This window comes from Acomys russatus, chromosome X, assembly GCF_903995435.1.
Source record: "Acomys russatus chromosome X, mAcoRus1.1, whole genome shotgun sequence".
NCBI lineage: Eukaryota > Metazoa > Chordata > Mammalia > Rodentia > Muridae > Acomys > Acomys russatus.
In genome coordinates, this window is record NC_067169.1 from 97,069,734 (window position 1) to 97,085,665 (window position 15,932).

Here is a 15,932-nt window from a genome sequence, read left to right on the forward strand (position 1 = left end):
TGTCTGCCTCTGCCTCCCAAGTGCTGGAATTAAAGGCATGCACCACCATTGCCCCACTCACTAAGGGTTTTTATATGCATAGATTAAGTAATTTAGAATTATGATTAGTTCACAGAAATTGCGTGCCCAATTTCACAAACCATTCCAAAATCTAAATCTCACCTTATCATGAAGTCAACTGAATGTCAATATCTTCCTCCATTTAAAAAGATTAACTGAGATTATATTTATTGAATGCAAAATTTAGAAGGAGAAAGTATATTTAAAAACTTACCAAACATGCTAATACCAATTGTGTAAAATAGTCTCTCTTGCTTTTTTCTTCTAAACAATTTGTCTCGATATCTATAACAGGAAGAAAAGAGTTTCATTTTTCTATACTTTCTACTACTAAAAGAGACATCTTCTTCAAAACTTATTTTTAAATGCCTCTTTCTGGGCCAGGTATGTTAGTACACACCTGTAATCTCCGGACCCAGAAGCAAGAGACATGAGGATGACAAGTTCAAGGCCAACCTGGTCTATACTGTGAGCTCCAGGTCAGACCAGACTACACAGAAATACCTTGTCTCAAAAATAAATATAATTGAATAATATCTCATTCTGAATCTGGAAAAATTATAAAATGTAATAACATTATCTTTCATACATATATAAACACTTTAATTTCTCTTAATACTGATGACTGACCCTGTCACGTCACGTATATGGATATATACACAAAATCTTAGAAATAAAAATATTATTCTCAAAAAGGAAAAAACCCTAGCAAAGTTTAAGTGACCACTTGTCAGAGATGCTAAGATAAAGACTTATTCCTTAATGGCCAAGTTGAACTGCGTAACAACAAAAATCTCTTTTAATTTAGCTGGGCTTGGTGGCACACTACAGTAATCTCAGGCCCAAAAGGTTAGGACGAAGGATCAAGATCATGACTGGCCCAGACTAAATAGTAAGATGCTGAGTCATAATAACAATAGCAAAAGAGGCCTATTTTATTGTTCTTGGTTTGGTCCTCTAGGCCCTCTTTTACTGAGTCTATATGTGCAATGTGCATAGTAAAAGTATGGTATTAACAATGTGTATAGAGGCCACAGGATGATGTCGAGTGTCTTCTTCAATTGCTCTCCACTTTATTGAGGCAGGGTCTCTCACTGAACCCAAAGTTTGCCAACTTGGCTAGTCTAACTAGGAAGCTTGCCCAAGATATCCTGTCTCTGCCTCCCATGCACTGGGATAACAGGTAAGCCACCATACTGCCCACTTCCTCTTTTTTTAAGACAGGTCTCATTACCTAATACATCTGGCTCAAACTCAAAGATCCACTGCTTCTACCTCCCTAGTGCTAGGACTAGAGTCGTGCACTGGCTGTTCTTGTGGGTGCTGGGGGTCCAAACTCTGATTCTCATGCTGTATCAAGTGATTTATCCACTAAGCCAGCTTTTCAACCTTTGTTTGTTTTGTTTTTCTTTGCTTTGTTTTGTTTTGTTTTCTGTTTTACAAAAAGGTCTCCTTTTATAGCACTGTTTTGCCTTCAACTTGCTATGAACTTCAAGCTGATCTTCAAATCACAGCAATTCTCTTTTCTCAGTTTCCTCAGTGCTGGCACAAAAGTATTTCCTAACTTTAAAGAGTCACTTTTCAATGAAGTTGAGTCTAATTGCCACCAAGTCTATGAAAAGTCAGTATTAAATGGTATATTTAAAATCTAATTTTGAATAATTCTAGTCACTAAATTTTCTTCCTACTGAGATATTTAAAAACAAAGACTTCCTTCAGTTCTAGAAAATTTATCCAACTTTAGATCTATGGTGTGGAAGAAATAAAACAATTAATGCAAATGTCAAATATAAAAAATTTAAAATAGGATTAACAGGATAACACAAAGGTTGATTTCGGAATTGTTGCCTTAACTGATTAATTTTTTTTCTGAGACTGGGTCTCTTGCAGCAAAGCTGACCTCAAACTCACTACATAGCCAAGATGACCTTAAATTTATGATCCTCTTGCTTCTACCTCCCAAGTGCTTAGAATTACAGGCTGACTAACTTATTTTAAAGTCAATTGTTAATTCAGAATATACAATAAAAGTCATCAGTCTTAGTGAAATAATAACTATGAGGCTCTAAGTAGGTCTTCTAAAATAACAGCCTCATCATAGTTGTGCTTTAGTTTACTTTCTACTGTCAACACAAAGAATCAAAAAGGAAGGAGATTTATCATCAAACACAGTACTTATCATCACTACTTATAATTTTTCTGGCCCTTCACTCTTCCTTCTTGACAGTGCCCATATCCTAGCCACTGTAGCACAAAGCTAGCATAGGTACATTAAGAAAATTTTAGGAGCTCTGAATGTGGCTCAGTTGTAGGAGCACTTTCCTATCATCTGTGAGATCCTGGGTTCTATCCCCCACATCTCAAAGGAAAAAAATAAAACAATGCAACTTACAGTACAATTTCACCTTTTTTTCTGAGACAGAGTTTCATTATGCAGCTCTGGCAAGTCTGGACCTCACTATGTAGACCAGGCTGACCTCAAGCTCACAGAAATCCACCTACTTCTTTTTTTGTTTTTTTGTTTTTTGGTTTGGTTTGGTTTGGTTTGGTGTTTGTTTGTTTGTTTGTTTGTTTGTTTTGGTTTTTCCAGACAGAGTCTCTCTGTGCATCCTTGGCTGTCCTGGACTCACTTTGTAGATCAGGCTGGCCTCGAACTCACAGTGATCCGCATGCCTCTGCCTCCCGAATGCTGGGATTAAAGCAACCACCACTCAGCTCAAATAATCTATTTTTAAAGATTTATTTATTTATTATTAAATATACAGTGCTCTGCCTGCTTTTACCCTTGCAGGATCACATTTCAGATGGTTGTGAGCCACTATGTGGTTGCTGGGAATTGAACTCAGGACCTCTGGAAGAGCAGTCAGTGCTCTTAACTGTTGAGCCATCTCTCCAGCCCCAATCCACCTACTTCTGACTCAAATGCTGGGACTAGAAGTGTGTGCCCTCAGGCCCAGTTAATCTCAACTTTTAAGTTTTCTCTCTAAGACTTAATTGATATGTATCTCATTAATTTTTAAGTGGTTCTCAATTGTCACAGAGCCCTAGTTATCAATATACATTGGTAAGTTCCTCAAGATCAGGCATAGGTGATCAAGTCTTTTTAGCTACCTGACCTGACAAGGTACTATTCTCTCAGCTTTTAACTATGGTAGTAATACTGAGTAGGACCTAAGTAAATTTGTTAGCTAATCTGTCAACAATTCAGGTTAGTAGTGATCACAATTAATTATACTTTCTCTATTTTCTTTATTATTTATTGTTCTAACTCAAAGCACCAGTCAACTAAATTTATTTATCATACCTTACTTCTGTATCCTAAATTAGCACTTAGCAAGATCTTTTTAATTTCCCCTGTGATTTTCTAAAAAGCCCACTCCTGTCTTCTACATCACCAACTGGCCCAACTCCAAGGTCTCATCAGTGCATATTACTTCAGAATCAGCCTGTCACCCAGCCTGTCACTCAGGCTCCCTCACCCTCATGTGATTAGTCTTTTTTTAAAGTTCTCTTAACCTGAAAAGTATAGGAATGTCTTGTCTTATTACTCTTAACACATTAAAAAGACAACATGATATAGTAAAAAGATCATGGGCTCTGGAGCCAAAGGACCGAGGTTCAAATGCTGCCTTACCAGTTACATTGCTAGAAAAAGTAACCACCTTGGTAAACCTTTCTTTCCCAATCTGCATACCTACCACACAGTAGTTGTTATGAAGATTAAGATTAAATGAAAAGCTTTATCATGGTGCCTAAAAAAATTAAAGGAACTCCAAAAATAGCACCTATGTCATAATATCATTATTACCATTATTACCATCATCATTATTAGACATATTCTCATCCTTTTTAAAATTAGTCTACTAGTTTTATGTGTATGAGTATGTGTGGTATCTATTGAAGTAAGATTCTCTATGAAAGGAGCTAAGGATGAGGAGCTGCTATGTGGAGTCTGAGAACTGCAAGAGCAACAAGTGTTCCTAAGCACTAAGCCACTTCCCAGCTAGCTGGATAACATTCTCTTTTTTAACGATTTATTTATTTGTTATGTATACAAGTATTCTGTCTCCAAGTATGTCTACACAGCAGAAGAGGGAATCAGATCTCATGATAGATGATTGTGAGCCACCATGTGGTTGCTGGGAATTGACTCAGGACTGCTGGAAGAGCAGTCGTGCTATTAACCTCTGAGCCATCTCTAGAGCCCTCTATCATTCTTAATCTAAATTCCTTTACTTGTTCTGGAGTCATACATCATTGTTTTTCCTGCCAAGAGTGAATGTACATGAGAGGGCAAGTGAAGGATAGTCTAATCCAAATATGGTATTCTAATCTTTCCAGTAAAAATGTTTGGGTAGTATGGAAAAATTCCCCCCAAAGTAAATAAAATCATTATGAATCCATGTTACAGTAAAATGCTGTGAAACTCATATGTCTAAAAAAAACTATGAAGGAAAACTATATTTTAGCAAAATAAGTCAATTTAAGAAAAACTAATAGAATGAAGAAGCTAATAATTGATGATTACTAAAGAAAGACAGTGGTGGCACACACATTTCACACCAGCACACAGGGAGGCAGAGGCCAATGCATTGTTGTGAGTTGGAGGCCAGTTTGGTCTACAAAGCGAGTGCAGGACAGCCAAGGCTACACAGAGAAATCTTGTCTCAAAAAAGAAAACAAACAAACTAATACACAGGAATTCATATTAGCTAAGACCAAATTCTAGATGCTCAGTAAGCCATTTAAGTAATCTACCTAATCCTATGGATAAGAACAATGAGCTGAAATAATGAAATAACTCTTGCCAACCTGGCAAACTCTCGAAGCCTAAGTCTTGTTTAAAGGTAATATATGTCTAGCAATGTTATCTGTTAGGATTCAAAGTTTCAGAAAGCACAAAACTAATGGGGAAGCCATGGTGAGTTATTTTAATCAATAGATAAAATTAAACAAATAAATTTTTAAAACACATTATTTGTAAATCCATGTTTTCCTTAGAGAAATACTACGTCTAAATGTAAATTAAAGAAACATTCCTTTAAAAAAAAAGTCTTACATTGATTTTTTTTTTTTTTTTTTTTTGAGACTGAGTTCCTCTGTGTAGCCTTGGCTGTTCTGCACTCACTTCGTAGACCAGGCTAACCTCCAGCTCACAGAGATCTGCCTCACCTCCCAGGTGCTGGGATTAAAGGCATGCACCATCATGCCTGGATGAATTCTTATGTCTGGATAAACACAAATCAGTTTCTTACCCTCAAAACAAAAGTACTTTTAATTACTATGACTAATTTGACTTGTTTTGCAATTAAGAACCAAAAGGGAACAACAGCAAAGTAGAAATCTTCACAGTGCTTAAGTGTGAGATTCAGAGAAATCTCATTGAATGACATTATGTAGTTACTAAAATTGTAGAAAATCACGACAAATGTCAGAAAACTTGACTTTTTCACTTTAGTTCAAACTTATATAAATATACACTGTCAAACATTCATAAAATTAAATTGTACTATAAATTTACTTCATAAATTAACTGTGATGACACTTGATTTACAAAACTATACTCTATGTAAAGTTAAAAATGACTGAAGAATTACAGAAACATTTGTACATCTGTAAAATCTTGAAGGAACACATGTAGCAAATGTGTAGCTTGGTCTTCATGTGGGCCTCCCAGCAACTAGAGCAGGGACGCTCTCTGACTCTGAGGCCTGCCTTTGGATCCCATTCCCCTAAATGGCCTGCCTTGTCTGATCTCAGTGGGAAGGATGCGCAGCCCTGTAGCAACTTAATGTGCCAGGGTGGGTTGGTATCCGTGGGAATCACCCCCATGTCTTAGGAGAAGAAGAGGGAAGAATGGGGAAAGGGTATGTGACAGGAGACTAGAAGAAAAGTGAGGGGGACGGTGCAATTAGGATATAAAATGAATAAACAAATCTTTTTTTTTAATCTTAAAAGAAAACATTTAACATGAATTTACCACAAAGTACACATTGTATACAAAAACAAAAGTTTAATACCTACCTAATATGCAGAATACATCAGCAAGAATAGAAGGCATATCCTCACGAAATTCCTTAAACAATAGATTTACAATAAATTTCAGAATTGCACACAGAATATGTTATTATTTCAGAATAATGCTCATCAACCAACTAGAAATCAACTAAACTTCAACATCTCTACATTAGAATTCTCCAAAGAACATTTCATAAATATAAGAAAATAGGTTAGAAGAAAGTACTTGTGCTGGGCATATGGTACAGGCCTCTAACCCCAGTGCAGGAAGGCAAAGGCATGCAGATTTCTGTGACTCACATCAGCATGGTCTACACGCCTGGGGCAAGCCACAAAGGGCTGCATAATTAGATCCCATCTCAAATAAAGAAAAAAAAGAGGGGGAAGAAGGAAGAAGACTAGGAGGAAGAGGACAGAAGAAAAAGCAGCAGCAGCAATTTCAATTTCTACTGCAGAGTGGCCTTTTAAAAAATAAGAAAGCAGTAATCTAAAGAAGCACCTCAGAAAAGCACTAAAATGTAGAATACTTCACATGTACCTAAAGAAAGACCATCAATAAATTTTGTTTTCTTTATTCCCTCTTGTTTATAGCTTTTGGGGAAAAAAACTGACCCCAAATCCTGTTTCTGGATGAAAGCACCAGCATTTTTCTAAGGGTGCCTCTTGGCCTACTACTCCCCTGATCAGTTTTAGAGCTGTTTCCGATTAGTAAGCATCACAGTTCAGTTACTGTAATTAGTTTTCTAGCACTGCAGCAAGCCTAAAATTCATCTATTTTCAGAGACTGTAAGAAAGAAATTCTAAAGAAAAAAGCTGGCAGTTGCTAGGAGTCACATAAATCCACTGGACAAATTACATTACTATGGAAAAGGCATGACAAAGGCAATGCAGTATGGAAGCATATAGATATAATGAAGTAATCAAAATAAGGAGACACTAACTAGTAAGAATCAAGTATATATAAAGACCATTTACTTAAACAATTTTCATAAATGGAAAAATAATTACAGTCAAATAATACAAGAACACTAAAACTATATCAACTCCCAACTTTCTCACATTGGTGTGCCTAAGGCTATTTAATACAGTTAATGGCTCAGGGTACGCTAACAAAGCTTTAAAAAAATTGTATGATTCTTTTTCAATAAAGCATATTACAGGCACCTATTTACAAAAAGTAAAGAAGAGGGAACTGTATCCCCAATCACCTAAAAATCCTTTCTGCCAAGGGGAATTCTGCAGCTGATCAGTTCTGGTATACTAATAAGTGGAAGGATCCTTAACAGGACAGTGGAATGGCCCCGACCCAGTGTTAATATGGGGAAGAGGGCGTGTTTGTGCTTTTCCACATAATGCAAGATGGTTGCCGGAAAGGTTGGTGTGTTTTGCTGGAACTAAATATTAAGACGGTTGATGCTATGGATAAAAGGAACGATGTGTCAGATGACGCAAGATGATGGAGAGCTTTATTGGACATATATTCCTGTTACTCCTTTTCTTCAACCTGTTTCTTGAGATAATGTATGTCAACAACATCCAATTGCTTGATTTTCCTGCATTTGAAGGGGAAAGGAGAATTCAAGTGTTACAGTACCTATGAGGCATCCTCCTTACAGACCTCGAGAATGTACTGATCTAACTGTACCTTGGAAATGGTGCTTTGCAGAGACGCCTTTGGAATACTTCCCTTCCGGAAACTCAAATTTTAGGGTTTATGATTGGTCCTCATATAGGAGTGCTGCAAGCAGCAGTGATTATTCTAGTAGAAGTCCTTCTCCACCCTAACTGTTAGAGTCAGCTTTATCTGCAAGACTGTGGAGAACTGAAAAGGGGCTTGTGATGGTCATTATTCTTGTATCTACTATTTTTGTTATTCAGAGGCAGGTATTCTTTTCAGCCTGCGTAAGAGGCTAGGGAGAAAGTGAGTCCGTAATGGAGCTTGTGGGGTCCTTGCTATATAAGCCATGCTTGTATGGAATCAAGTAGAGCCTTGATCAAGATTTCTTGTCTTGGCTCCTATTTCTTCGTGTCTCTGTCCTTCAATCCCCACTCCCTCCTTCAAAGAACCTGTTCGACTTGTTCCGAGGGACTAGATAGTACATTCATTTTGCTCACCCGGTTTGTGTAACATTTTCTTCCTTACAACCAGAGAGAAAGACTAAAATATCAATTTCTATAGAGTGAAAATGGCTTACAAATATTACCTTAAAACAACTATTGTTTTAACAAAATTCATATTATTCACTTTCTAGATCTTTGCAGCAAAAATGAAGAGATATGCAACAATTACTGTTTAAATATATATACTTACGCTAATGTCATTAAGAACACTAGATGCCTGCTCGTGCTTTAAATTTCCTTTAATGACATGGTATGACAACTCATAGAGAGCTTGTTGAAAATCTGTTAAACATAAAAGATATAGTGTAAAGACAGTCTCTTCAACAAGAAAGGCAAACTCTGCTAGAAAAAAAATCTATTCTTTTTTATTTCTCACAATTATTATAAACATCAGTAACAAAACATATATTTATAATAGTTTTCTGCAGGAGCTTACCTAACTACTTGTAGAAAAAGAGCACTAAACGAATGGGTTTAGGAAACGTTAACCATCTGTTCTATACTGTAATATGAGTAGTAGTAAGCGTCCCCTTCTATTCTTTCCATGGTTACAAACCTCAGATAATTGACGTCATGTCCATCATTTAGTATTCTGATTCCTCTCCAATACTTCTTTTTCTTTTCTGGTAGTCCTGGAGCTGAATGTGCACTTAGCAAGGGCTCTATCAATAAGCTACAGCACCAACCATTTTATATTTTGGACAATGAAAGGGCAAACCTGCCTCAACCTTTCTGGTACTAGATTTACAGACATATCAGACATGTAACTAACACACTTGACCTACTAACATATTTTAAAGCATTTTCCCCATGTTTCTAAAGTCTACATAAATATTTTAAGTGAGTGCACTTTACCCCAACAAGATATAAACAAAATTAGACAGGCGTGGTGTTGCACACCTTTAAACCCAGCACTCGGGAGGCAGAGGCAGGCAGATCTCTGTGAGTTCCAGGCCTGCCTGATCTACAAAGTGAGTTCCAGGATAGACCAGCCTACACAGAGAAACCCTGTCTCAAAAACCAGTATGTGTGTGTGTGTGTGTGTGTGTGTGTGTGTGTGTATAACACGCACACAAAATTAACCATTTCCCCACCAGCCACATTCATAGATTTGTATAAATATATTCAGAGTACATTCAATTCAACCTCAGGGCTACAGTGAAACCTTAGGAGTAGAATAAGTATGGTAGGGAATTCCTTCCAAAATCTAATTTCTTTTACTCTTCCATTTCTATCAGAATTCAAACAAAAATGAATATATATGTACAAAAATGAGTATTTTATGAGAATTGCCAACTACAAGTAACCCATGCTATTATCAGAGCCGCATTTCCTCTACAAAAAGTCTTTTATGCACTGGGGAGTCAAAAGTTAACTGAACACCTTTGAGTCATGTTTTTCTTTATTTCTGAATAATAATTTTTTCTCCTCCCAATCGTTAAATGTTGAAAAACAAGGAGCTCTACAAAACACCAATAGAGGGCTACTGACATAAATCAGTTGGTTCTTGTCTACCATGCAAGAAGCCCTGTGTTCCATCTCTTGCATGGTATAAAACTAGGCATAGTGGCAGGTACTTGTAGCCAGTAATCCAAGCACTTAGGACATAGAGGCACACAGATAGATCTGCAGTTCAAGTTCAACCTCAGCACATATATCAAGTTTCAGGCCAGCACGGGCTATATGACACACCTCAAAATAATAAAAACACAAATGTAAAACTAAAGCCTAGGGACTAGAGTATATAACTCAACTGGTAGAGTGATTCCCTAGCACTTCTGAAACCCCAAGTTCAATCCCCAGGATGACAAAATAGAAAAGCACTCAAAGGAAAACATACAAACACCAGGCATAGTGGTGTAAAATCAGTCCACAGTCCCAACACTCATTCAGAAAGTAGAGGCAGAGCTGGGTATGGTGACACATGCCTTTAATCCCAGCACTCAGGAGGCAGAGGCAGGTGGATCTCTGTGAGTTCGAGGCCAGCCTGGTCTACAAAGGGAGTCCAGGACAGTCAAAGCTACACAGAGAAACCCTGTCTTGAAAAACAAAAACAAAAAACAAAACAAAACAAAAATAAAGTAGAGGCAAGAGGATCAGGAGTTTAAAGCCATCCTCATCTACACAGCGAGCAGCAGGCCAACCTGACTACATGAGATACTGTCCCACCCCATTTCACCCTCAGAGCAACTAACATAAAGGCTAGTTATAATCCCATTTTAAAAAACAAAATTTTTATGGGAAAAAAAAACTCCCCTGATAAGACAACTTAATCATAAAACAGAAAGAACATAAAAATGTGCTATCTCCTATTAGACAGCAAAGATACTGTTTAGCAATGAAATAAATGTGTCCACTAATTCATTTTCTAAACAAATACAAGATTATCAATTCCTTATGAAGATTTTATTATTTAAGTATTGTACCACTATAAACACTATGCCCTCATTGTGTTTAAAAGTAAATAAGCTATATAAACAAAGAAATTTTATTTATGTATTTATTCACTTTACATCCCAGTCATAGCCCCTTCCCTCAGTCCCACTCTCCCTTCCCCCTCCATCCTCCTCTATTCCTCAGAAAATATCCTACCCACTTACCCCAGCTCATCAAGCCACATCAGGATTGAGTTCATCCTCTTTCCCTGTGGTCTGGCAAGGCAGTCCCATCAGGGAAAATGACCAAAAAGCAGGCAGAGACAGCCCCTGTTCCCCTTACTAGAGGACCCACATGAAGCCTGAGCTGCCCATTTGCTACATCTGTGTAGAGGACCTAGGTCCAGCCCATGCACGGTCCTTGGTTGGTGCTTCAGATTCCACAGGCCCCTCTGTGCCCTGGTTAGTTGGCTCTGTTGGTCTTGTGGTGCTCTAGTTGCCTCTAGGTCCCTTTTTGTTGTTATGGTAGGAATAAGATCACTTCTATATTTTTCACTTATGTTAATAAAATTTCTGACAAAATACACATTATTTATTTAAAATTATCTAGATAACTTTTTAAGCAATCACTTAAAAGAGCAAAACAGCTCATTATCATTAATTGTGATCCCAGAGTATTTTTTAATACTGTTCACTGGAGCTCTATGAATTCTAATATTAATCACAGAAAATGAAAATAGAGAATAGTGACCCAGGTCCTTTTGCTGAACAAATGAAATATAGAATGAGCTAAATTATAATCCACAAAGTAGCCAAGAAAGTTTCTAATTCACAATTTTTCTAGGTAAATATTTTTAAGTGATCAGGAACTCCTATTATATTTAAAGAAATGGTAAATCTAAGTTGTTTTTGTCTCATGGTATCTTATGAGAGGAATAGAAACCCTAACTAAGACAGAATTTGGCACCAGATCATGAGTTATTGCTATGACAGACTTGATCATGTGTTTTGACATTTACAATCTAAGCTAGGAAAGCCACTGAGTGCTCAGAGATCAGGGAGCTTAGATGATACAGGCTTGGCATTTGCTGTTTCAAAGGGAAACAAAGACTCTAGCAGGGCCATTTGTGTGGTATTTTGTGTTAAGAATCTGTAAGGCGGGGACTGGAGAAATGGCTCAGTGGTTAAGAGACGTGCCTGCTCTTCCAGAGATCCTAAGTTCAATTCCCAGCAACTACATGGTGGCTCACAAGCATCTGTAATGTGATCTGATGCCTTCTTCTGCAGATAAAGTACTCATATACAATAAATAAATAAAAAATTTTTTAAAAAGAATCTGTAATTCAGAGGCAAGTGGATCACTTTGAGTTCAAGGCCAGCCCAGTCTACAAAGTAAGTCTAGGACAGCCAAGGCTACACAGAGAAACCCTGTCTCAAAAAAAAAAAAAAAGAAAGAAAAAGAAAAAGAATCTGTAGGTCAGCTGGAGTAGAAGAAATAGCTATGATAACAAGAGACTACAACCACTAAAGTAAAACCTTTGATTTACTAAAGCAAGAGAGGCATGTTAGCTAGAGCACAGAAATGCATGATGATTAAGAGAGTAGCACAGGAGAGGTGACCCTGCCCCTTGCCAACTGTGGCACACAGGAAAGCTAGCCATACCCCTCACCTGGGCAGCAAGGGAGAGCTGGTGGCTGACCAACTCAGCTACCAGCCAGGCCCAGATCCAAGGCTTTGAGTTGGCCAACCCCAACATCTATCCCATCTATGATTAGAGTGTGTGAAGGGGCCAGTCCTACAGATCCAAAGCTGCAGGATCTCCATGACTCAGGGAATCAGTCCCAGTGAAAATCCAGTATTGATGATGTAACAGAAGCCAGAGGTCTAGAACCAGAGCAATGACTCACTGCAGTGACTATTTGCAAGTAAAGCTGTTTAGGGGGGCTTGTTTACTTTAATTTTTAATTTTTACCTTTTGTTTTCATTTGCAGGGGAGGATGCAAGGATAGAGGACAGATATGGAGGGACTAGGAGAGGAGTGGGATTGTTGTGCATGATGTGAAATCCAAAGAATCAATAAAAAGTTTTTTTAAGTAAAAAAGACAAAGAAAAAGCAAGGAAGAGAAGTCATGAGTGGAAATAATACAGTAACGTGGATTTACTGATTATTGTGGGCTGAGAAAATATTGAGATTAGCCATATCTTCTTATATATTTCCTCCTTCAACAGAAAGATAGTGCCCTCACCTGAGAATTCTCCTATGATGCTTAGTAATTTCTTATCAATTATTATTTATTTTTTTTTTTTTTTTTAGTTTTTAGAGACAGGGTTTCTCTGTGTAGCCTTGGCTGTCCTGGACTCACTTTGTAGACCAGAGTAGCCTTGAACTCACAGTGATCCACCTGCCTCTGCCTCCCGAGTGCTGGGATTAAAGGCGTGCACCACCACGCCCAGCTATCAATTATTCCTGAAGCCAAGAGTATGTGAGGCTCCCTTCCTTCCTGCATACAATAGTAACTGGCTTGAGTGGTTTCAAGTAGAACATAGGAGTCTTGGACATTCTTCTACATTCTTGACCAAGATTTTACTCCATAATACTCTATAATTTACTTTCTTCTCTTTCAACAACAGGACATAATTTCTCTGAGTTGCAAAATGAAAACTGGAGGCTTTCATTGGATTCTCACTGGAAATTGCTGCCCTGAGTCATGAGATCCTACAGCGCTGGGTCTGCCTGGTATGCAACTCCCTTAATAAAGCAAAGATCTGCTAGTATCCATTATAACTGGCCTAACTTGCAGGAAACTATGGACTTGCCCTGGCCTAGCTGCCTTGAGGTATGTGTCTTAGGTTTTTCAAGACCAGCCTAGTCTAGTACAGCCAAGGCTACACAGAGAAACCCTGCTTGAAAAAAGAAGAAGAACAGGAGGAGGAGGAAGAATAAGAAGAGGGGGGGAGATGGAGACCAGCATCAGTGAGGCAAAGTGTTCTGGGAAATGTTTCCTCAGAGTCAGCACACAAAAGCCGTTGTCCAGAGGAGGCCAAAATTGTACTTCAGGCTGGCAGGAAAACTTGGTAACATCTAAGAGTTTCCTACTGGTTTTATAGGTATTAGAGCAGTGCTTCTCAACCTTCCTAATGCTGAGACCCTTTAATACAATTCCTCATGTTGTGCTGACTCCCAACCATACAATTATTTTCATTGCTACTTCCTAACTGTAATTTTGCTATTGTTATGAATTGTAATGTAAATATCTGATATGCAGGAGATCTGATATGCAACCCCTGTGAGGGCTGTTTGATCAACAAAAGGGTCGAGACACACAGGTTGAAAGCCACTGCATTAGAGAGTGGTGAAGAGCAGCACTCTGAGAAGCCACTGGTGATAGTCTGATCTCAGCTGCAGTGAAAATCCCAGGACTGAAGAGGTCATAAGAGAGCAACTGAAGCTTGACACCATGGGAAACCCAGACAGGCCATAGTGGATGAACACCCTCAACTAAAGGAGAAGCCCCAAGAATGAAAAAGTTAGGGAGACAGGACCCTGAAGAGAACACAAGAAAAGATATTGGTAAAGGTGCAGCCCAGTTATAGCAGGAGACACCAGCATTTTGGAGATGCCAGTACTACATACAGGATGAATGCCAAGGAAAGCAAAGCTGTGAAGTGGAGCTGGCCAGAGCCTAGGAAACTAGCTGCATGTGCTGTGGATGGCAGAGCCAGAAGTGCTACTATGTGGCAAGGACCTTTGGTGCCCAGGTGATAATGAGTAGGTCCCAGACACCAAGCACTGAACTTTGTATACTGTTCTACTTTGGTTTTTGCTTTGCTTTGATTGTGCCCTGGTTATTACCTCTGAAGTAAGAAAATATGTAACTTATTTTATATTATAGGAACACAGTTGAGAGACTAAATTTTTAAAGTGACTTTAGAGTTTTTAGGGCTCGCTATTTGGAAACTATGGATATTTTAGAGACTTTGATTATTTGAGAGAGGTTTGAACTTGGAAAGAGACTTTGATTGTTTCAAAGAGACTTAAATTTTTTGTTTTGTTTTGTTTTTCGAGACAGGGTTTCTCTGTGTAGCCTTGGCTGTCTTAGACTCACTTTGTAGACTAGGCTGGCCTCAAACTCACAGAGATCTGCTTGCCTCTACCTCCCAAGTGCTGGGATTAAAGGCGTGCACCACCACGGCCAGCTGAGACTTCAACTTTTAAGTGTTTGAATTTTTAAAGACTGTGAGACTTTTAAAGTTGGAATATTTTATGTTGTGATATTAATATGAGATCTTAAGGATGAACAAAAAGGAAATGTTATAGTCTAACAGTGGTGTGTTTGTCTGACAAGTTTATAAGGAGTCAATTGTGCTAGCTAGTTTTATGTTAATTTGACACAAACTTGAGTCACTTGGGAAGACCAAACCTCAACTGAGAAAATGTCCCCTATGAGACGGGCCTGTGGTACACTTGCTGGATTAGTGATGACTGGTGTGGGAGGGCCCAGCTCACTATGAGCACTGCCACCCTAGAGCTAGTGATCCTTGGTACTATAAGAAAACAGGATAAATAAGCCGTGGGGAGTTACACCAGTACGCAGCACCCCTTCACCAGTTGTACAGCAGTTTCTGCCTCCAGGTTCTTGTCTTGAGTTCCTGCTCTGACTTCTCTCAATGATGGACTACAAGCTGTAAGGTGAAATAAATCCTTTCCTCCCCAAGTGACTTTTAGTCATGGAGTTTTGTTACAGCAATAGAAACCCTAACTAAGACAATGGACCTTTAAAACTACTAAGTGAGCCAGAGCCAGAAAACTTTACCCTTATACTCACAATGTGCAGGGAAACATACAACCTTTATATATGAAAAAATTCACTAACTACTCCACATTAACACTAACATTTTAGAAAAGGCAGTTTTAAGAATAGCAACTAGGGGCTAGAAAGATGGCTCAAAGGTTAAGAGCACTAACTGCTCTTCCAGAAGTCCTGAGTTAAAATCCCAGCAACCACATGGTGGCTCACAACCATCTATAATGTGATCTGCTGCCCTCTTCTGGCCTTCAGGTATACATGCAGGCAGAGCCCTGTACATATAATATTAAAAAATAAATCTTTTTTTAAAAAAAATAACAACTAGACAGAGGGATATCTGCATATAAGTGTTTGATGCCAGGTCCTTTCAAAGGAGCAGTATGAGCTCTTAGCTGCCGAACAATGTTGCTTTATTGCTAAAAGGCAAGGACAAGAGAACAAACAGTATGTACAATGGAAACTGCCTGCCTGAAATGACACTAACGTCAAGGTATGACAAGTAATATGTAAGAGAGAACACTACCCATACTAAATCTGTCTAAGACAAAA

General features: G+C 38.3%; 1 protein-coding gene across 7 annotated transcripts in view; it reads right to left on the reverse strand.

Annotated features, from left to right (window-relative positions):
* Positions 1–15,932, reverse strand: part of Thoc2 (THO complex subunit 2) — a 114,554-nt gene that overhangs the window by 78,157 nt on the left and 20,465 nt on the right. For all 7 annotated transcript variants that reach the window (XR_007830166.1, XR_007830167.1, XM_051141056.1 and 4 more), the window contains exons 3-5: positions 8,390–8,481; positions 6,085–6,136; positions 275–345 (exon numbers count right to left, since the gene is read on the reverse strand). Coding sequence is in view for 5 of the 7 variants with exons in the window: in XM_051141056.1 (XP_050997013.1) it covers positions 275–345; positions 6,085–6,136; positions 8,390–8,481 (215 nt within the window). In the remaining 2 variants the exon portion in view is untranslated. The remainder of the gene's footprint in view (positions 1–274; positions 346–6,084; positions 6,137–8,389; positions 8,482–15,932) is intronic.